General features: G+C 38.7%; 1 protein-coding gene across 1 annotated transcript; it reads right to left on the minus strand.

The window, feature by feature from the left end:
• Positions 1-6,897: 6,897 nt before the first annotated feature.
• On the minus strand, positions 6,898-19,619 carry rheb (Ras homolog, mTORC1 binding). The gene is made up of 8 exons (XM_074687834.1): positions 19,309-19,619; positions 16,877-16,948; positions 13,633-13,700; positions 13,376-13,458; positions 13,222-13,278; positions 13,048-13,095; positions 10,561-10,642; positions 6,898-7,739 (listed from the first exon to the last, which is right to left on the minus strand). The coding sequence occupies exons 1-8, from the start codon at positions 19,358-19,360 to the stop codon at positions 7,647-7,649; spliced, it is 555 nt and encodes a 184-aa protein (XP_074543935.1). The 5' UTR covers positions 19,361-19,619; the 3' UTR covers positions 6,898-7,646.
• Positions 19,620-23,557: the final 3,938 nt, after the last annotated feature.

The following is a 23,557-nucleotide window of genomic DNA, read 5'->3' on the forward strand; positions in this document are numbered from 1 at the left end:
TTTGAGGAGGTGCTTCTGTATGGTTTCTTTTGGACACTTGTGCCTGAATACACGTCCAGTTGGCAGCAGTGTTAGCCGCACGCACGACTGCCAATAATTGAACGAAAAAGTGATTGTACCATGACAGCAAGGCAAGCCCAGGTCGGCATATGATGGGGTAACTTCCTGGAAAACTCTTATCCTCCATATTTGATGTGCGAACTCTGTATAAACAATGATACACAAGGCGTGATACCAGTGTCACTGAGTAAAGAGCGAAAGAAACAATATTTTCCCGCAGAAGAAATGGACTGAACACACAGCTGTTCTCTTTTCATATTTGGTCTTAAACAGTAAAGCACAAACACAACGTCCGCCATCTTTAAAACAGCCTAATAGGCGCAGTTATCCTGCTGTTAGCGCCTGTAATGGTGGGACCTACCACCATTAAATGTAACGCTATGCTGAGACGTTAACCTGGCTCTTATACCACAGCCACACCAGACACGAATTTGCAAAGACTCGCGTCAAGATTACATACAAAGTCAATGCAAAGGCGCATTGGACACAGATTTGCCCCGGACAACACACTGGATGTGTTTGGTGCAGCGCATATGGAGCATCCGTCGCCTTTTGGGCGTCAAACGCCTCTACGCTTGAGTTGAAAATACTGAACTTTCAATGCAAATCCGTGTGAGGCTGTGCCACGACAGCCAATCAGCAATGACATTCCCCGTGACGTCATTGATTTGTTGACGTGTGAGGGTCCCACCACCTGCTCCAGCTCCAACCCCGCCGAAAGATGGAGGAGAAGTTGATTTGTGCGGTGTGTCATCATCCAGTTACATGACACGATGTGAGTACTCTACAAAGACTGGAAAAAAAGGAGCAGGCTGGACCTCATATAGCAAACGTATGTTTTAGCTCGTGCTCTATCACTCTCCTGTTCAGCTTTCTTCTACTCTGACCTGATTTTTTTGACAGTCCAGCTCTAGTATCCATCATTACTACAAAAAAAATCCAAAAACCCTTTTCAGCAGAGAAAAATATCAGATCTTACTTCTCACTGCTGAACTTCATCAACTTGTCGCGACATCACAGGGACTTCCAGTTTTGGGAAAAATGTCTGGGCGGAAGTGGACAAAGGGGGACAGCTCTTATATAATTCAGGAATGGGGGCGTTTGGAAAGTGTGTCCCTTGAACACAGTGTACCCAGGGAGGGGGTATTGACACAGCAGAGACTCAACATTTAATTGGACGTTACAATTATGAGATTCAGTTTGGAGAGGTATAAAAATGTGCAGAGGTCAATAAAGACGTTTCAGTCAGAGTCGAAAACAGAAGAGGACTGAACAACTCGGTATGTACAAACAAAAAAAATCGTATTTTATCTTGTTTTAACCTGATTTTTACCTTGATTAATTCTCATACTTTTTAAAGGACAGAATACCTGAGCAGAGATTTTCATGTGTGCAAACAGCTCAGACTTTTTGTTATAACTCCAAATCAGTTCCTCAAAATAAGACAACATCTTTGGTTGTTCATGGAGTTGGATCATCACTCTGGAGATCTGGAAACACTGAATCCAACCTGTGCTTCTTCTCCCCTTCATCTATCTCAGCTGATCTACCGGACAGAACAATGAAGCTGCTGGTCTTGGCTCTCAGCGTGGCCCTGCTGTTTACAGCCGGTGAGTCTGTCACTGATTCTCCACTGAATCAACACAACCTCTGCTGCCGTAGCTTTATGACTTATTGAGCACAGACCTGCTGAGAGCTCAAAAGGCCTTATTTTCATTCTAAAACACCTTGCAGAAACACATATTTTTGAAATAAATAGCTTGAGTGAACGGGGACGTATGGATTTAGAGGTGCTCCAGTCACGCAAATCATCACATTTACTCCAGTTACTGGTGTTTAGTAGCTATTTTGTTCTTTTTGATGAGTTTCAGAGCAGAAATTAAAATGATTACATCCTGGTGCAAGGATAGTTTTAGTGTGAGTGGTCTGTTTCTCCATTATCAATTTGTTTTAAAGGTAAAAGAACAAGAACTTACTTACTTATGGAGTTGCCCACTTATTTTGCAATTTTGGACATCAGTTATTAATAAGCTTTGTGCCATATTCAAGTGTCAATTGAATTTGGGACCCCGGACTTGTCTCCTTGGCCTTGAGGACGATTTGCCCGCACGATTCTCGGAGAAAGATCTTCTGCACATACTATTACACTGCGCACGAAAATGTATAATGGCACAATGGATCTCCGATGAAGCACCCTCCCCACATCAGTGGCTGCAAACTGTCATTGCTGTTATTCCAATGGAAGCTTTTTCCACTTTGTTGAAGGATAAACCTTATAAATTTTATAAGACCTGGGACCCATTTTTGGACTATTTGGACTACTCCTCAGCACAAAGATTGCGATCTGGCTTGCTGTTATTAGCTTGGCCAAAAGACCCTTAATATTAACAGTAGTACACATTTATATATATATATATATTTTATGTAATTGTCTTATTTATATATTTTTGATGCTCTGCTTTGTACAAAATGTTCAAAATGTTCAATAAAAACAATTATAAAAAAAAAAAAAAAAAAAAAAAAAAAAAAAGAACTTACTTACTGCCTACTACAAACACACACCTGAACAAAATTTTAAGACAAGTTGATTAACTGAAAGAATTTCCTTTTTGCATGTTTATGTCTTCAAAAGTCTTTAACAAGAGTTTAAAAACACAAAAATAAGAAATGGGAGGGGAAAGTCTCACGGACCATGTCGATGTATTTCAGTTGTAATGCTAACTTTTCCCAGTAGGAGGTGGTAATATGCCCTAAAGCAGGGATTTCCAAAGTGTGGAGTGCGAGCTGCTGCTAGGAGTTGTCAACGCAAGTGTAATGGCAGCCGAGCACCATTATTTATTAATATTGTACCATTAAATAAATACATAAATAATCAAATAAATAATTTAAACATGTTTTAATGGGGGTTAACAGTTTAAATATTTAACTGTGAATTTTTGTTACACAGTAATGACTGCTATTCATCGCTTGGCGACCATGCTTGACTTTCAAATATTATTATTTTCATTATTATATTGATACTTATTGTTATTCTCCCCAACCTTTCTAATGTGAGAGATCATTGGGCCCGTTTTTGTACATTCTATTCTGTGCTAACATTAGCCTATTTCATTAAACTTTATACCGTATATGTGGCTATAAAAACTACATCTTTTCTTTTTTTATGTTTTGGGCATTGGGGGTGCGACCATAGTCTGTTTATAGAGTGGAAAGCGTGGTTTTGCGATTTATCATTGTACGGTTTTGATGCTAAAATTCCCCCGTCACAGGCGCAGCCATTGTAGCAGTTGTGCAGCCAGAGTCTGTGCAGAAGAGACGTTGAGGGATTCTGGGAAAATCTGAGTGGAGCTGGGTGACAAATATAATATTTTCTTTTCTTTCCATCACTTCTTGACTCTACCTCCTGACATATTTTACAATCCCTGAAAAAATACACGAGAATGGCAGCTGTCAATCATCGTTAAACGTGGCATAACACCTTGTTTTTAACCTCATTAAACTACTAAAAACGAAACATTTCACAAGAAAAGAGGACTTGATTACAAGGCAGCCAAATGATATCTTCAAATCACCATAAGAATGGGACGTGAGAAACATTTCTACGAGGTGTATTAATTTTTTTTTAAGTTTGACCACAGCCCATCTGGAATGACAGGAGAGATGGATTTTTTGACCTGTACTGCAGCCAGCCACCAGGGGGAGCTTGAGTTTGGGAACCATTGCCCTAAACTGAGTGTCAACCGCTATAAAAAGGGAAAAGAAGAATGTGAGCATAGTGGGAAACCATAAACGAGGTAGACTTGTGCAACATATGAGGCGAAGCAGACGTCTTGAGCAAATATCACATGTCCCGCTCGTCATAACCATCTTCCAATCACATCCTCTGCCTCTCAATTTGGTGGTCTATTTGAACTGGAATCTCCCATTTCCCCCTCTGCCAGCCAATACCTCTCCTGCCCTCAGTTTGTATTGCTTTATGTTTTTTCGTCCCCACTGCTCAATATGTTTTGCACATCACTCCTCAGTGACTCCATCTAAATTTATCCTTAAGGAGAAATGAGGCTGGAGCCTTGACGCCAAACATATAACTGAATTTCCTGCTACAATAAACTACACTTAGTCCAAATCAGTGTGTACAACTCACACAGTAGATGATTTTGTAAACAGCCATAGCTAAGGGCACCAGACTCCTGGAAACATCAAAGAAGGACAGAGGATTCATCCAGACATTCACAAATTTTAACTCGAGAGAGGAAATGAATCACTAAAAGCTCAAATGCTGTTTTTGATTTCTAGGTAACGCACTGAGATGTCACCACTGCATCCCTCAAGGACCTTTTGAATCCTGTACGCCATCCGTGGAGAAGTGTAGCCCTGAGAAAAAAGCCTGTATTGCTAACAGCTTCATGTCAGAACCCAGTGAGTATCATCAGAACTGTTTCTGTTGATGCTGGCACCCCCTGTGGAGATAGTGTGCTTTTCATCTACATAAAAATTGTTTTCATCAGTATTTTTTGCCACCAATTTAAAAAAAAAGACTTCTGCATGCTCACGAAGCAGAAACAGTGGGAATCAGTCTGTCGGGTGTCAGTGAATGATGTCAACATGTGAAAAGCTTCACCTCCTTAATGCTGTGGTGTTTAAATTTCCTCACCAGTTCTTCTCTTTTTACTATCATAGATATCTCATACCAGGAATGCACAACGCTGGAGGAGTGTAGGAATGCGCAGACAAACACATGGATGGATGTTAAATGCTGTACTACAGACATGTGCAACACCTTTTAAACATCTGTACAAAAAGTTTAAGATAGGTGTTTAAAGAGAGGCAGTGAAAAGTAGATCCTCCTGTCATCAGGAATGAAATTAAAACAGCTAAAATAAAAGATTGAGAAGGTGTTTCTGTTCGTTTTTCTTTGAACGCCTGTGCCTGTATGCACGTCCAGTCAATACACAAACAGAATCATCAGTCATAATGTAAAAATGTGGAATTAGCTGTAATGATGGTTGCACGCACAACTGCCAATAATTGGCCAACAAACTGCTTGCATGATAAAAGCGAGGAAGGTGCAGAAGGTCATACGTCAGAGGAACTTCCTGGCAGGGCTGTTTCTAGCTTTGTGGGGCCTAGTTTGTCAAAATACAATGGAGAGACTCCTAACCCTTTAGATGATTCAAAAAGATGCCACAATGTGGTGTTTTTCTTAAGAAAAACAGGCTACAGTCATGCTAACGTCTCATTTTAGAATTAAACATTAAGTTGGGTCACTCAGACAACTGAAACTAATAAAAAAGTACCATCATAATGTCAACATTTTTTTTCTGACTCAGCGGTTTAGAAGTTATTAGGATCGTTTGATTTTCCAATCAGAGGCACAGCTCAGCTCACGTGACTGACGAGTGCCCTATAGCTGCTTGAAATGAAACTCACAACTGGCGTCATAAAGAATGTGGCTGCGTCCACGGATTGGTTTCATTTTAAGTGTCAGGGACAGACGGGTGATGTGGCGTCCATATTTTATACAGTATATGGTTAGCACAAGCTAACCATTGGTTTATCCAACACATACCTGGTTAGCAGAAAGCTAACTCGCGTCGCTCTTTGTCCTGTGCTGCTCTCCAAGTTCCTGAAAGTGAGTAAACTTCGAGCCAAGCTTCACCTTCAACCTCGTTTAGGAAAAAGCTTTATCTGTTTGGAGTTTTGTTTCACTTTGGTTGTAGCTTTCTTGCTCCGTGCTACATCCGCTGTCGTAGCTGCTCTAATTAGCTTCTCCCACTCGCCAATCTACAGGCAAAGTCACTCGCGCACTGACCGCGCTGTGATTGGCTGATGTAATCACGCATGCGCTCCGCCCAGGAACGTCCAGACAACAAAAACATTAACAAACAGGCAGAGTCAACACAGACACTGAGACATAAGTATAGAGAGGCCAAGAAGTGACGATTGAGCAGGATTATTCCTGTAAAAGTTATTTTACTTTTTTAGGAAAACCCTTTAGACTCTACTTTTAACCTCAGTGAAAGATAAGAAGAAAAGTTAAACAAGTTAAGAAGTGAAAACTAAATATATTTTTGAAAAAAAAAAAAAAAACAGACAATTTGAGCTTTTTTATGTCCATTTTAGACTGCATTTAACAGTTTATTGCACTAAAAGTTGTAATATCTTTAAAACTATAAAAGAGAGCAGGCTGAAACTTTCAGGGTGTTATTGACATTACAGTCCATGGCATTAATAGAGTGGTGCAACCTGCTACTTTGATGAGGTTCAGGTAAATAACTAAAGCATTATGAGGGTTTGTTTGAAGCCATTTACTTACCTTTAGGGATAATATTTTTTTCCCAAGATAAAAATTGAATCGTGCAGAAATAAGTTGGGAGTGGCAGGTTGTACAAATCTGGGTGCTATTATTCTTCAAGTAAAATTTCAACAAAATGGTTGTGGTCAGTAGGTATCCAACTATTATTCCAAATTTAAAAACTTCATAAAGTTAAAAACATAAATTTTGAACAGCAAAGGACTTATTGTCTGTTGTAGAGCCTCAAAGAAGGTAGTGGAAAAGATTTCCATGAAGGTATCTGTGCTCACTGAAGCGATCCCTCAGAGCTGTGGAAAGCTAATGGAAAGAAAAGCGCTTTGGGGAATTAATAAACCAGCATAATCGACTTGATCTGCAGCAGCACAAAGGTGGAAAAGCTTCAGAGAATACAAGCAAGTCTTTGCACACTTCTCATTTATTATTTCCTGCATTCAAATTGTGCATCTATTGATTTTATGTGAAATATCTGTACAGGATCCAAAAGAAGTCCCAAGTCGTATTGATCCACACTCAGCCCAGCGTTACATAACCACTTTTTGCTTTAATGATTACAATCAAAAACATTTGTACAACATTTTCAACATTAGAAAATGGATGCAGATATTTTTATTTGATGTTTTTTTTTTTTTTTGGCTGACAGTAACCGCTATGAAAACAAACCCAGGGACAGAGGAGTGGGCACTGCGTGGAAAGGAAGTAGAAAAAGAGCTGACCAAACAGCCGAGGATGTATCAGAAGAAACGTCCGTATTTATTTAATTATTTATCCGTTCTCAGAGCGTGTGCATGGCAGACGTGACATTTCTCTTATCTCTTATTTAAACAGCAAAGGGCTCGTAGCCTATATATGGGAGCTGCGTAATGAGAAGCTATAAGATGCATCAAGCTGCTACCATCTCCGGCCTTGGTTACGGCTGTCGTCACCACCGAGCACAGGGAAGCATTTTTTCTGATACACCTGAACGATGTTCTGTGTTTTGCATCAGTGCCGAGCACAGAGATGGAGGAGGAGGAGAGGTGGATTGTGGGAGAATGTAAGACACAGGAACCACCACTCATCCTTCTTTTTTTTTCTTATCAAACACAAAAAGAAAAACGAGGATGACAAAAGGGAATACTGATAAATAACAGTGGAGTCAGAGCCATAAATAGACAGTATTGGATATTTAGGACCCTGGGGGTGGAGTCAGCTGAGGTGGAGGAGAACTGGCAGCTAGCCTTCAAGTAACGGGATTTCCCAGTGCAGTGTCCTGTGTGTTGATTGGGCGGCTCTACATCATGGAGCAGGAGGTTTTTCCCGGCTGCACGCCGCCGTCCATCTTCTCAGCCTCCAGGATCATCCTCCGGAAAACCTCCACAGCCGTCTAAGAGACAGACAAACACACAAACGCTGTCACATATCTCAGCCATGCTGGAGCCTCCCTGGCTTCAGGCACAACAGAAGTATTTGAGTGATGACGGCAGTCAGACAGGACGGTTCACCGGCTTGAATTCTAGCAGACTCCCTGAGGATGAAACTTTAATCTATCCTTCACCAGAAGAGGAGCGCAGGGTTCAGAGCAGTCACTCCTGTTGCTCCTGTTTCGGTTTTCTTGTAGTTCCAGTTTGCAGACTCTGAGCCCCACCTTAAATCTAAACCTCTGAGTCATTGTAAGAAAGTTTGAGAGGTGAAATATAGCTGCTGCTAAATGATGAACAGCTTGTTGTTAAGTAGCTTGTTTTTTTAATGTTAACTGGGAAGTTAAAAGGAAGTAAACTGACAATTAAAGCAGGGCATTAACAATATTTAAAGAGGGGGTATTCTGTTTTCTCATGTCATAAACATGGATGTAGAGATCCATACAGGACTTATTAAAAGAATGAGGTCATCACATAAAAATCCGTTACGGGCCTCAAACACCAAGGTCTGCCAATAGCTCCACCCCTGGCAGGCCTCCAGAAGGCTGGCCAATCAGAAAAAAGCGGGGAAACTTTAAAGAGGCAGCAGCTAAAAAAAATTTTATTTCCATTTTTCAGTAAAATAAGAAGTTTCCGCAACACCAGAGAGAGAAAACTGGGAGTTCTTCAAGCGTTCAAAGCTACTAAATGGAAACTTAGAGAACATTAGGGATTTACAAAGAATAATACCCCCTCTTTTATAAGGGGTTAGTAAAGATGTTCAATATGCTCTCAATCTCAGTATTTTTAAAAGAAAAACTGAATAAGTAAGACATTCTGACATTTAGACCCAAAACTTCCAGGAACTACACAACTAAATCTACATGACGAGTCAAACTACAAGTTTTCAGGAGATTTAAATGACTTTTAAAAAATAGCCTTTAAACCCTTTCTAAAAGTAGAATAAAATAAAAAATACTTTATTTATCCCCAGTGGAAAATTCAGGAAATGAAAAAAAATATATAAAATATATATAAAATAATAAAAATAAATAAAAAAATAATGAATTAAAAATAATAAAAAATTAAAAAAACAATAAAATAAAAGATAAAATAAAAGTTTTTTTAATTCAGTCAGTTTTGGTGGAATAAAGATAAAAAAGATCAGATAAAGTGTTATGTAAATAAACAAAATGAGTAAATATTAATCATCACACATAATGTTGTTTACTAGGGAAGAAACCAGATATTCAAAAAATAAACAGATAAATAATCAGCGTCTTCTCATCGCTTAAAAGCGCAGGTTTCCTTCTGGCAGGGTTGGACCTAAATTTACTTCACGCACCTGAAGCAGGTGAGGAACATTCAACTGCCAAGAGGGAAAGCGTGCTCCCTTAAAGGCTCCGAACTTAAAATAGCAAAGCTGTGTAGACACAATAAAACTGCAAAAACCAAAGAAGCAGCTGGAAAGAATCTTCACCTTTTAACAAACACAGTAATGGTAGATGGCGCGATGATGCCGTGATTAAATACTAAAAATACGTAAAGAAATCATCAATGAATAAAAATGTGTTCAATTTGAAATTATTCTTTCAGTTGAAGCAAAGCAAAACCTTATTTAGTATTAAACTCGGGATTCTAAACATTAAAGATAATAGGTTCAGCTATTAGTAAGGAAAACAATTTTAAACTGTAGTTAAAGACAAATCTAGGAAGAATCTAACTTGTCATGCTTCATGAGTGAAATCCAGTCTACCTTGGGTAGCTTATTGTTCCTTTTCAAGTTGGGATCACGGCACAGCTGAGGGAAAACTTGCCACTGCAGCCTGATAGCATCCTTTCTTACTCAGCTATCTATACTATTGTGAAGTCAAAAACCCCAAAATGGCCTCCGACACTGGTCAAAATGAGACTCTAGATAAGTTGGCAAAGACGAGCAGTAGAGCAATCTTAGAGCTACTAGAATGATTCAAGGATTTCCTCTTTTGGAGAGCTTTCAATTCACATTTAGAAGAAAACGGTTTGGAAGGACACATACGAGAAAAGGCTGAAAAACTCAAAAGTGTGAGAAAAATGAAGACATAGTTACAGGGGAAGCTGAAAAAGTTGTTAGAGAAAAAGAACATGAGCCCATGGACATTTGCGTGCCATTATGAGTGCTGTCCTAGAGGCCGGACACATGGACATGAAGTGGAAACATCAATCGAGTTAAGCTTTGTTTAGCTCGAAAAGTAGTTTTGTAAAAACAACAGCTGTAACAGAATTTGAAGAGTCACTGACATTTGTGTTGTATGCTTCCTCTAAATACACCTTTAACATGATTATTAACCAAAAAGCATCATAGCCAAACACCAACAATGCTACTCCACCGTCCCAGTAAACACTGCAAACCTCTGAGAGTGATCCTCTGTCTTCAGTATCGCTGTGTGTTGTGTTAGCGCTGTGAAATGTGCTGCACTGACTTTTAGCTGCCACTTCAGTTTTCATTCAGCTGATTTCATTTGTTTCATTGAAGTCTTCTGGAGCGTGTGTACCAGCCTACTCCTCCTGTCCCTTTCTCTGTGAACTAATCTGTTCAGTCAGCTGCTGTCGTGTCCTCAGCAGATGCTCGGGAAGTTCAGAGACTTCAGTTTGCTGCAGGCGCCTACGTTTCTTCCCACAGATGGAGTAGGACTCGTTTGCAATGAAAAAATCATGACTATCAACAAACGACTTGCAGAGTTAGACCCTCAACCTGGGCGTCTTTGGGACAACAGGCCATGAAATGTTTGGTTCTTGGTGCTTACGGGACGTCTTCCAGGCTCTTACCTGGTTCTCTTTAGCTGAAGACTCCATGAAGGCAGCGTTCCAGGATTCAGCTAGTGCTTTTCCTTCTTCACAACTGATTACTCTACAGAAAATACACACACACACAGGAACACAGTCAGTTAGAATCAAAATCATTGATATTTTACAGAAAATATAAACACTTTCAAACCATAACTCAAGTCTCAGTGGGGACAATCAGTTTGACACTGGTTGTAGTGACACCTGTGGTCAGAATCTGTCATGTTTTTCCAGGATGTAGATTCTGTTTCCATAAGGAAGGACATGACTTGTTAAAGCGTGCATTTGTTTTGGAGAGCAGACCTTTTGAACACAACTTTTCTTTGTTCAAGGCAACTTTTACCAGGATGCAAAGCGTCAAAGTAATGCATTTATTTTTCGTTATGTAGCGCTATTGTTGGGAATCCTGGTTACATCCTACCAGCTGAAACACCCCTCAAAAGTTGGAATTTCCAACATGTAAGTGGATGAGTTCCCAGTAGGAAATTCCGAGTTTGGGGGTAAACATTAATTAAGCTCCTGTTATATTCTGTTTATTTTAGAATTTCTGACTAGTGTTGGTCCCAATAAATCAGCTGTATACATAGTATTATTCAATGTTTATATACAGAAATACTGCTGTTAAGGTATGTTTTTCCGACTGGCAACTGGAACGCTGAACTCAAAGGTGACATCAATCTCACTCCCGACTTCCCAGTTCTGAGTACAAATAAGACGCAGTGTTAAAACTGCAGTTCATTGGGACTGGGAACCACAAGCACAAACCTAGCCATAAAAAGAGGATGTTTACAGCCTAGTTTAAAAACAATGGCTTCAGTCTGGTTATCTAATTTCTCCATCGGTGCTTACTGTAGGTGTGAAATTTTTTATGATTTAGTTGATTAAAAGATATTACACTGACTAGTTTGTCCAGTCAAAGGCGGAGCTCGGCTGTTTGACAGGTGGGCTCCCTATGGATGTTGCTGTTGAGGCTCAAAGCCCGCCCCATTTCTGACATGGCTCCTGCCAATAATTTGCCTCCAGAGTAGGGCTGAATGATTTTGGAAAATAATGTTACTGCAATTTTTCTTGACCAATGTTGGGATCATGATTTAGCATGTAATTTCATTTATTTATACATTATTTTTTCTTTTTTTTGGGGGGGGGGGCCTGTATCTTCTGCATTGTTCACTAGACACAAGCTATAAGGCCCCGTTTACACGACGCCGAAAACGGTCAATTCCGCAAACATTTTGTTGCGTTTTGGCCTTCCGTTTAGACGAGACCACGTTGCGTTTTCAGTGAAAACGCAAACTTTTGAAAACGCTCCCCAGAGTGGAAAGATCTGAATCCGCTCCTCCATCCAGCTTCGTGTAAACACAGAGCGGAGCGTCTCAGGGTGAAACGCTGACGTCACCGCATGCGCACTCGCAGTTTTAGGTGAAGGCTCCGCGCTCAGCCACATTTCCAGTTGAGCCAGTAGGTGGCGGTAATGCGCGTTATGGTTGGATTGCCGACCGTCTCACACAACAAAACTGCAGAAAAAGAAAGAACCGTAGAGGAGACTTGTCCTCCTGGAGTCGTATGAACGCGGATCGTTTTCACGCCATCCTCATGTAAACGCGGGTGGCTTTTGAAAACGCAAAGGAAGAATCGTTGCGGGAGTCTCCGTGTAAACGGGGCCTAAGTCATTCTTTAGTATGACTAACATGACAAAGGATACTGTCAACATTTGAACAATTTTTTCCTGCACAATTTCATTGAAAAAGAAAAAGCAACACTGAAATTTCACTGAGTTTCAGTTGTCAGTAGTAATAATAAGCCAAACAGAATAAAGTGAACAAGGGGTATGGCTCTGCCAGCCACAATCATTCAACCAGCATATTGACGTTTGCTGGTTTTAAGGAGCACGGAGTTCAAGTTACTATATTTCCTCCAGGTCTGTGTACATGAAGCATTTTCCCTTTTTTTTTAAGCCTTTGAGATTTGAAAGCTGCATTTCTTTAAACGGCAGTGTCAGTTGCAATTCGATAAATTGTTCAGCTCTTTTTCCAGAGTAAGGATCAGAAACAGATCTGTCATCTGACATCATGGAGACTGTGTCCATTTATTATACAGTGTAGGGTTTGAACAGGCTACAGGCTACTGCAGAATAACTGGGCTTTCTTCTGCTCTGATGTCCCTTTTCTTTACAAAAGTCCAGCTCCAGTATTCACCATTGCTACAAAATTAATCTAAGAAATCCATAAATACATTTCTGTTCTCTTGAGAAGTTCTGACCCAACCACAGATACTGAGAAATAACCAGTTTTGTTGCTGATAATCTAATTTTAAATCATGGATTATGAACAGGCAAAGATATAAAAGTGAAAATATTTCAAGATGACTCATAAAGTCCGCACTGTGCCTTTAATACACCGACTTCTGTCCCATGTGTATACCTAACGGACTCCAGTGGACCTAGAAAATTAAGTGTGTGCTCAGACGTACCGCTCCATATGTAGGTCGTTCTTGTTCCCGACGAGCATAATTGGAACTCTGCGAGGAGGAGAGTAAACAGCACATTGTCAAATTGGCATGATGGATTAGATCCATCTTAGAAAGGCACGGTTCAAGAGGAGAAGAAGAAGAAGAAGAAGTCAGGAAGGAGGAAGAAGTACTTACTGAACTTTTCCCACCATGTCCAATAATTTTTCATGGATTACTTGTACAACTTCAAAGCTGCAAGACACACAAAGGAAAGTTTGTTCTTCATCGTCCATGAACTTTTTCCAGCGTTTAATTCATGCACGGTTTTTTCCATAAGGAGGGAAATCACCTTTTATTAGACGTGACTGAATAGACCAGAATGTAACCGTTGATATCTATGGAGTAGGTCTGTGGGAAGATGGAGTACTCATCCTGCAGAGGCAGAAATTTTAAGGCAATTAATATGCAAAGCTGGAAGAAAGGGAATTAAATGTCACTCTGTCTAATTAATGAAGCAGAATTAACGCCAAAGTAGTGAAAAAGCACAATCATAGGAAGAGGAATTTACATAAAAATCAGAAGAGACAGGAGCGGAGTGAGTCATACCTGTCCGGCTGTATCTACCAGCTGAAGATGGTAGTCCTGTCCGTTTATTGTGATCATTTTAGTAAATGCTGCAGGAAGAAGAAAAGACACATCATAAATGAAACATCCAGGTTTATCTCTGCATACTGTACTATACAGTCCACTGCGTCTTCATTACACCGCCACACTCTCAGTCTGCAAATCTCAAGACACAGAAGACGCAGCCCGTTATGGATCCTTTTCCGTGCCACCGAGTTCATTCAGCACAAAAATGTCAATATCTGCCGGGAGATGGGTCATATTATCTACAGCAGGCCGCTCTGCATCGCTCTGCCTGCAGCTCCACGCTGATAACGCTGACACCTCACTATATGTTAACCATCCAGACGTTATTTATAGACGCAGCAGACCACACAGCGGAGAAAAGCAGGGTGATATGTGAGCGAACATGTCGGGAAAAACAGCCTACAGGGGAAGTTAAGAGTCAAATCTCCAGAGTGTCTGGGAGTGTGTGTGTGTGTGTTTAGGATGATGGTGAATTACTCCATGTTCTCTCCTACACCACAACTGTCTGCTTAAGTAGCTTCAAGAAAGATTTCCTCGAGGATGAGCAAACTTATGTTACATGTACAGTCAGCTAGGGACAAGACGAGCGCTGGTTTTCGTGTTTTAAGGAGTAAAATCAGATAGTTTAGAAGGAGCAGGACAGCCTGCTGGGAACCAATCCGCTTTATGATTACTATTCCTTAAATAAAATATTTTTTACTGAGACTCATCTTGATGGAAAACTCATGTAGCGATGCACTGATTGCATGCTGATGTTGGAAATTGGTACGCTATAGGCTCAGTTTGAGAAAGAGCTCCTCTTTCTGCAAAGTGAGTCTAAAGGAAAGTTGAAACCAAGCCCTGATTTTTACTGCGTGTATAAGTATAGTGCGTTCTCAGAGGCTTGCATAACTGTCCTAGAACAAACTGTGTTTATTTACCTTTTAGGTGCCTTAATGTTATATTCCTGGGAATACTTTTCTAAATTTGAGCCATAACTCATCAGTGGAAACACTTAAATCCTTTAAAGCTGAATTATTCACTGATTCTGAATCAAATGTGCATCCAGAGTCACAATTTAAAAGACTGACCAAAGGGAACAGGGCCAAACAGTTGATTTCTACTGAAGTCCCGCCTCTGACCTGGCAAACAGCCAATCACAGTTGAGGAATTTTGACTAGCCAATCAGGTTCCACCTCAAATGAACTCATTGCTCAAACACTTAGCTAAAGACCTAAAACCCAGGTGTGTGTGACAGTATGAGCACAGGAAAATAGATTTCATTAAATTAAACTGTCTTGACAACAAACACACTTCAAAAAAGCAAGATTAATTAAAAAATAATAATATTAAAATAAAAGTAAGAAATGAGCAAACAAAGCAAAATGCGGAATACGAGTTCAGTACAGTTCAGTTTAAGTCATGTGGTCTCAAAAGAGTCAAATGTGAAAATATAAACACACGAATGCAATATCAGACTGATGCTGTGCATGCAAACTAGATTGAGCTGGGTAAGTTCAGTCTACTTTCCTAGATCTAGTAAAGTGGCTGTTTCCAAAAAGAAAGTAATGACACATGTGTAATGTTCTCTAAAAATCTTAAGAGCGCTAAAAAAATGAATGAATAAGTAGAATAAAAAACAAATATTTAAAAGGATAAATTAATACCCAACTAGCTATAGCTTAGCTTAGCGCTTTTCCCTAACAAGGCCGTATGGGGCTGAAGCCTATCCCAACTGTACTTGGGTGTAATGTGGGTGTGTGTGTTGCCAGCCAATCACTGGGCTAAAATTTAGAGACAAACATTTCTACACAAACTCACATTTAAAGGCAGTTTATGCAAAAAAAAGTGGCCTAATTAGCATGTTTTAGGCCTGTGGGAGGCACTTGTCCAGCCAGGGAATTGAACCAGCAGCCGTCTTGGTAGTGAAGCACTACTGTATGATAACCACTACACCTCCCTGCAGACTCCCAGTAAACTAAACAAAACTTTTTTTAAATACATTTTCAGTCAACTTAGAGCTTTCAGTTATTTTGGTGAGTAAAACACGCCAATTTAAAGTTAAAAACACTTTCCTTTGTTGTTGTTTTTTAATAAAAGGGGTGTGGCCAAGACTAAAACTTAAAATAGAGTGAGTTAACAGACAATGATGAAATATGCAAACTCATAAATTCATGCACATTCTACTTGAGTTTTTAACTAGATTTAAAACTCGGGCTTACAGTGTGCAAGGATAATCAGTTATTTAATAAACAATATTTGCTGCTTTAAAAGTCTGCTCATTTAACTGTTAGGACCTGAAGCTTTTCTCTACTTTATATCAAAAATACATTTTTATTGGCTGTCAGTGTGGCCAAGCTGTAAGGTCAGGTGCCCCATCAGGTAAGCCTACATTGGAGTCCAACCTGTGGCCTCTTCCCACTCTCACCCTGTTTCCTGCTCTGTCCACTGCCCTGTCAGGTTCACAAACTTTAGTTTGTCCTGTTTTATTTTGTAGTAACGTCTCTCCTCTAGTTTCAGAAAACTTCACTTCTTGTCCTGATGTGTCTCTCGCCCTTTGTGATTGTTGTCCCCACCCTCATTGTTTACACCTGAGCCACATCACGTTGTGTATAACTCATCTGAGCCTCTGTTTGTACTATGCCTGATCATCTTGAATTAAAGTTAATTATTCAGATTTCTTTTATTTAGTTTTAAAGGCAGTTTATATCTGTAATATTTTTTTTGTTTTAATTATTTTTAGTAAAGTTGATCTTGTATCTTTAAGTGTAGATGAGAGGAATTTTAGTGTTCCAGTGAAACAATCATTTAAAAAACACATATTTTATCAATTTGTTGAGGCCCTGATGGAAAAAGTTGCTCGCTGCATGTTAACACTCTCACGAAAATCATCACATACAAGCAGCTGCTATCATGTGACCTCAATTCCATACTAAGGTCATGCGACAACAACTATTCAACCGCTTCTCCAAGGCGACTCCATCTGCTAAAGAAAGCTTGTGATTGAAATATCACGTAAGCCGACCTCGGGTGGTACAGTCTATACGTTGCTCCACAAAGATGGAATCAATACTGATGTGCTGAGGTATTTTGTCAGAGTTTGTACACAATGTTTCACCGCAGATGAGGAAAGCCTTGCCTTGATAATGTCATGAACTTTTGATGCATTCCAGTATCATATCCACCAGTTTTCTATTAAAACAGCCTGAGATGAACTTACTGTTTTCTATTGTTGGGTCATAGGAGTCAACAAACTGTCCCTCCACGAACTGGATCGTCAAGGAGGACTTTCCTGCAAAACAGATAGAGATACGGTAAATACAGAGCTGTTACATGACGAGAGATGAATGAAACAACCAGTTTTTAACACATGTGATTCATGTTTACCGTGAAAGTTGGACCAGTGGTGCTTTTACAGGTGTAAAAGTGAAGGCTACCCCTATAACTTGGTTATTTTTTTATTTCATACTCCTCTTATAGCCTTTAACAAAATCACAAAATCACACAAACCCAAGAAAATGCCTGACATTTTTGTCAATGGAGAAAAAAACAAGCATTGCAACAGATTTGGAGTATTCAGGCGTCCATTAGGACCAAACTTTAAGTTTTGAGAAGCATATCAAAATCCTCTGCCTTTGCTCAAACAGCTTTTTCATTCAAAACCATTAAACAGTGGAATCAGCTCCCAGACAGTCTGAAATGTTCTGTAGATTTAAACATTTTTTTTTAGAAATCTAAAGAAATATATTCTTGATAACCAACTGTGTCAGTATCAGTCCGGTTGATTTTGTATATAGGATTTGACACTGATGTATATTAATTTTAAATGAGCTAATGTATTGTGTTTTGTAATAGTTTTTAACATAAACAGTTATATAATTGCATTGTGATTGTAGTGAACCTGCCCAGGGACTGCAGATGGGAATTGGCATTTGCTAAATTTGGTACAAAGCATCTTTTCTTTTGAAAGATTAATGTATTTGTACATGGTCCCTGTCAAATAAATCAATAAAGTTAAGTAAACCAGCTGAAGGAAACACAGGGATTAAAAATAAATATTTCATATAAATTGAGCTCATACTGGTAAAAACTTGAAAAAATAATACATGAAATATATTTTAAAAAAATAATAACAATCATTAATTAAATTAGTATTGCATTCACTTGAAGAAAAAAAAACTACTCAGGTTTTTCAGAGTAATTTATTCTTTGGTTTGTTTTTGTTATAATTTTTTCTGCTATTCTGATTAATATTTTTTTTGGTTTGTTTTTTGTTATAATAATTATATTGGTTTTTTTTGTTATAATTATTTCTGTTTTTATGAGTAATTTTTTTGTGGTAATTACATTTGTTTTTCTGATTAATATTTTTTTATTGGTTTATTTTTTGTTATAATTTTTTCTGTTTTTCATGGTAATTTTTCCCCCCTGTAATTTTTTTTCCGAAGAGGCTTGATACTTCAGGGAAAAAAAAACTCATAAAAACAGGAGGAAAAAATTACCACGAAAAACAGCAGGTTGGAGGTTCTCGCGGGATTTGAAAGTAGCTCGATACCTCAGGAAAAAATTTACTCCTAAAAACAGAAAAAATTATAACAAAAAACAAACCAAAAAAAAAATATTAATCAGAAAAACAAAATTAATGACCACAAAAAATTACTCATAAAACAGAAATAATTATAACAAAAAACAAACCAATACAAAAATATTAATCAGAAAAACAAAATTAATTACCACAAAAATTACTCATAAAATAATTATAACAAATAAACAAATAATAATTATAACAAAAAAAACAATATAATTATTATAACAAAAAAACAAACCAAAAAAAATATTAATCAGAATAGCAGAAAAAATTATAACAAAAACAAACCGAAGAATAAATTACTCTGAAAAACCTGAGTTTTTTTTTTTCCTTCAAGTGAATGCAATATGCTTCCGTAAGTTCCACATTTTAAAAACCAAAATCATAAACTGTAAAGTGTGTTAATGTATAAATAAGGCAATAACATTACACTAGCAAAAAAACTCAGAGTAGCTGCATGTTTTGCTAGCATAATGTTAAAAATAAAGGTTACAGCATGCTAACATTAGCTATAATCAAACCCTATAGCTGTAGGATTGGATATGTCAGTGTGTGTTAGCTACTACAGGGGGACTGGATGCTGGTATGCTCTCTGGGCCTCCAGCCGTGCTATCTGTGTGTGCCATCTTGCCATCCCCAGCATCCTCGTCCAAACTGCGCTGCTCCGGTTACAAATACGATCAAATAAAGCGCACAGTAATGCGTCAAATGCAGCGCTCCAGCTCCAGGCCTGCTCACAGCATGGCACTAATAACGCCTCCAGGGTGAGGGTCAATGATGGGAAACACTTTCACTGCGTTAAAACACCTCTCCCTGCGATGGGGATAAGGCCTGATGCTAAAACCCAACAAGGCCACGCGTCTCACCTGGCGGCGCTCACTCGCACGCGCTACGATGCTGCGTGACAGATCCTACTCCCTACAATTTAAGTCTATTACAGGAGGCGTAAACCTCCCATGATGGATTCACATTGACGAGAAAGGCCGCTCAAATGAAGCCTCTGCGGCTCATCTCAGGCCTTTAAGGTGTGATTAAAGCTCCACAGCCTCTTCGTGGGGACTCACCTACGGATCTGTACCCGAGGATGGCGATTTTTCGTGATTTCGGCTGCGGCATATCTCGTCCTGGTTATCGCATCTAGTCCTCGGGGTCTACCGCAACCTCCAACCGGAATGGCATCCAAATTCAAGGAGCGAAGATGTTCCACATACAGCCTCTGAATGCCGGCAGAAATCCCTCCTCTCCACTCGGTTTGTGTACACTTAAACGCCCGATTGTTTGGAATAAAAAGAGTTATTTCAGGTCATCTAAAAAAGCATGGAGTAGCTATAGATCTACAATAACTGCGTCACTCCCCTTTGCAATGTAATGAATTAGTAATTACTGCTCGCTTCTGATTGGCTACACGAAGAATAAAGGCGGGAACACATGCCTGTTGTAAAACTCTGATTGGATGACGCCACTGCTCGTCAGGAAGCAGCGCCCCTTTTCCTGGAATGTGATTGGCTGCCACATGCTTTATGACGTGCTGGGTGGATGAGTGGGATGTCATTCATATCTGAGGGGTCAGGGAGCAGCTGGACTCGTTTATTTATTTATATACATTAAAAAAACACAACAAAAATTATGTAAGGACATCTAGGAACACATAATATGTATTAAAACATCACCTGTCATATAGGTTTTGATCTCTTTATCTAATTATCTATTCTGCTTGTCAGAAATAAGGATAATAATCCTGTAGGGTAATCCTTTAATTCGTCCCACAAGGGGAAATTAACAGAATTACAGCAGGAAGACTGTACATAATACAAGCAAAATTTATTTCAGGATACATTAAGATAGAATTATATAGTAAGTGTAACAAGAAAAAATGAACAGGCTAATATAAGTACAGAATATATTGTACAAAAAAAATTCAAGTATGAAATGTAAATTAAATGAATATTTATACAAATCAAAATAAGAATAAAATGATTTTTAAACAAAAAATGATTAAAAAAATACATAAAAATCTATTAAAATATCAAATTCATGAATATATTTTTTAAAAAATATTATAAAATAGTTACAAATATCATATAATAAAGACAAAATAAAGTCTTTAAAAAAAATAAAAATAAAAAAATAACTTCTTTGTTGCTGTATTATGACAGTTATGAACCAGTTATAATATAATTTTATAATAAGGCTGACAAAACCAAACAAAACCAAAATCTGATAAAAGTGCAATGTTAGATCATGTTAGGTAAACTGCTAAATTATATAACTATTACTGTGCATATCTAAGCTACATTGAGATCTTAGTTTTTTTTTTTGAATGAAACAAAAAATATAATTTATTTTTAGTTCATCAAAGACAAAAACAACTGAATGGATGGATTTTGGGATCCTGTTTAAAGCATTAACCTATTAAATTCTACAACCATGGTCAACTTCTGTCGTGTTAAAATCAAAAACTTGTTCTAGTTAGTTTATTTGCTTTTGCACTTTTTTCCCAGAAGCAACATTTGTTTCTCTGCCCACAGCTCATTTGTCAATCAGATCTTTTATGTATGAGTCAACTTGACTTTTGCTCAGTGAATACTGATGATGTATTCTTAATATTAACATTTTTACATCTCAGTCTTACATAATTTTAAGACTCAAATGCTGAACATCATCTGGCTGTGCAGTCTGTTATTAGCTAACACAGTGTGTTTTTATAAAGTAAACATGTAGTGTAGACCACTGGTTATGTCCTATGTCACCACAAAGAATGACTTCTTTGTGTAATACTGGGGTTCGCACATATTATATTCGTATTACATTCTTTTTTTTTTTTAATTAGATTTTTTTTTTGCATAGTTTTAATTTCTTTCTTTAACCCTCACTGCCTAAAATTGCCTTATTTTTTCATACATTTTTGATAATATTTTGCATATATTTTGTACATTTTATTATTCTTATGCTTATATTTGTGGCTATTTTGCAAATATTTAATTGTTGGGATTCATTGTGGAAAGTAAATAAAACAATTTCATCGTACAGAAATGTTGAATCTTCGGGACAGTAAGGCAATAAATAAGAGTAAATTAGTTATTTTAAAAGATAACTTTCAATAATCATCATGATTTCCTATACAACAGTGAAGTTTATTGTCCCCAGTAGGCTGCAATGAAAAGGGGAAAATTAATAAACTGATTAGACAGTTAGTGCAGTTAAAGAGATCAATAAGTTTCAACATATCCTTTTTCAAACATCCTGGTTTTATTTCTAGATGCCAACCTTATTTCATTTTGCATACAGAAAAAAACAAAAAAAATCACAAAACCCCAAAACTACCAGCGTCAGAATCATCAGCCCCCTTGAAGAACTGACCCATTTTATTTATCAAAAGCACAAACCACTGCTGTGCTTTAACCACTTTACACACTGGATAAAAAGCTGAGCTCAGGCTTTGAGCCGTCACTGGAGCTAAAAGCATCATGAACATCAAAAACTAAAGAAACCACTTTAAGACTGGACTTAAAAAAAATATTGATGCTAACAATGCAGAAGAGGGATGTACAAAGATATCACAGCTTTGTTTCCAGGTGTCAGGATGTGGCGTGAGAAGAATTATCAAGAAAGCCCAGATCAAGTCTGTCAGAGGTAGGAAAACAAAGACTTCAAAATGGACTCTGGAAAGAAATCTAGAGAGAGAAAAGAGCCCAAAACAGCAACCAAACTACATAAGTTCAGGACTTAGCCGGGGTCCCTGCCAGAACAGCATCAAGTCTGATATTAAAAAATGAATTATTTTAGTAATTATGTCATTTTTCCCTCAATACTTTGCAGCCTTAGGGTAAAAAGAAGTGCCAGTCACAGGAAATAACTTACTGGAAGAGATTTACTGAGTCTAAAATAATATTTCTGGAAGTCTGGCAGTTAAGGTATTTGTCCAGTAGATGTCCCCATAACATCATTTTTACCCCACACAGCCAGCACCTCCTGTACCACCACACCAATCTGAAAACATCCACAAATAACAGAGAATTATTGTTGAAGAAACATCAGCGTTTAATTACCGTTCATCTCTATCTAACACTGTTTCTCAAGCTGTGCAAAACAATAACACAAAGTCCCTCCAGACATCTCAACCCTGCACCTCAACAACACATAAATCAGTCTGCACACATCCCCGATTATCTGAGCTGATAGTGCATTCCATTATAGATGTTAAAATACCCAGGTCTTAATATAACTGTGGCCTCAAACCAAGCCACAGGCATGCCACAATACCAGTACCGGAGGAACCCAGGCCACAATTAGTGGGTTAAGCCGCAGGCAGACACTGGAATTCAAGGCAGGCGTGTCAAAGGTGGTGAGGATGATTAGAGTCCTCTTTGCTTTCAAGCTCTCATCATGAAAAGTGACGTTTTTAAACAGCTATAAGGAGCAAAAAACAATCATATGCTCTCAAAAACCCCGCAGACCTCAAGGGTGTGCAGCTTTCCCAGCTCCGTGACCGATGAAGTCCCCTGTTTCCCCGTCACGTCCCGGGCCATTACCACTTAATCACAGAACTGTCCAAGTCCCCACGTCAGTAAGACCCAACTGTTTTGCCTCCACACACACTTCTCAGCGCTGTAGACAAGAAATCACTGGTGTCAGCAATAGGCGATTTGTTCTGCATGACATTGGGTGTCAGGAGAAAAAAAAAGCTCAACTGAAATGGCTGAAGGGTGCCTGCAAAGACACACACACACACTAATACACACTCTGCCTCTCAATCTCTTCCCCCTTCACACACACACACACAAGCTCTGGAAATTATGATGACCAAGAATAGGTCAGAGTGGTAATACAGCCATGTTCCAGCCGGGGATTACAGTGTGCTGACACAGTCCGGCGGTAAATACCCCCATACAGGAACAACAGGTGTCTGACAAGATTGTTTCACTTTAATAAAAGGCTTACACAAGCTTCACAGAAATAATACATTAAGCTCTTTTAGACATGCTGGCCTTTTATTGCTTCATCCCTTTTGATTAGAAAATGTCTTTTTTCCCACTAGAACTCATAATCTCTGAGAATCTCACATGCAACAAGACGGGGAGATGTTGATTGTTAATGCCACCAGATCAATATTCTCGTCACGACTAAAATTACAGGTTGGAAATCCACTTTTTTTTTTTTTAGACTTGCAGACTCTTAGCTGTAGCGAGGTAGTGGACATGCAGCTGGAGTTGTGTTTTCTCAACCCTGGGTGTCTTTCAACTCGCTGTGAAAGCACCCCTGGCTCTGTTAGTATGCCAGCCTGAGCGCCAGCAGAGCGAGTCTGCCACATCC

Source organism: Halichoeres trimaculatus, unplaced genomic scaffold, assembly GCF_033239565.1.
Source record: "Halichoeres trimaculatus isolate MK-OKI-2021-1 unplaced genomic scaffold, fHalTri1.1 fHalTri1_scaffold_15, whole genome shotgun sequence".
NCBI lineage: Eukaryota > Metazoa > Chordata > Actinopteri > Labriformes > Labridae > Halichoeres > Halichoeres trimaculatus.

What these genes read in the sequence shown, in the direction of transcription:
- rheb (XM_074687834.1), bottom strand. Translation starts at nt 19,360, where the DNA reads ATGCCGCAGCCGAAATCACGAAAAATCGCCATCCTCGGGTACAGATCC. An exon ending in TGGTAGATACAGCCGGACAG is followed by an intron (nt 13,459 to 13,632) that starts GTATGACTCACT and finishes CTGCCTCTGCAG; the next exon opens with GATGAGTACTCCATCTTCCC. An exon ending in AACGACCTACATATGGAGCG is followed by an intron (nt 10,643 to 13,047) that starts GTACGTCTGAGC and finishes TATTTTCTGTAG; the next exon opens with AGTAATCAGTTGTGAAGAAG.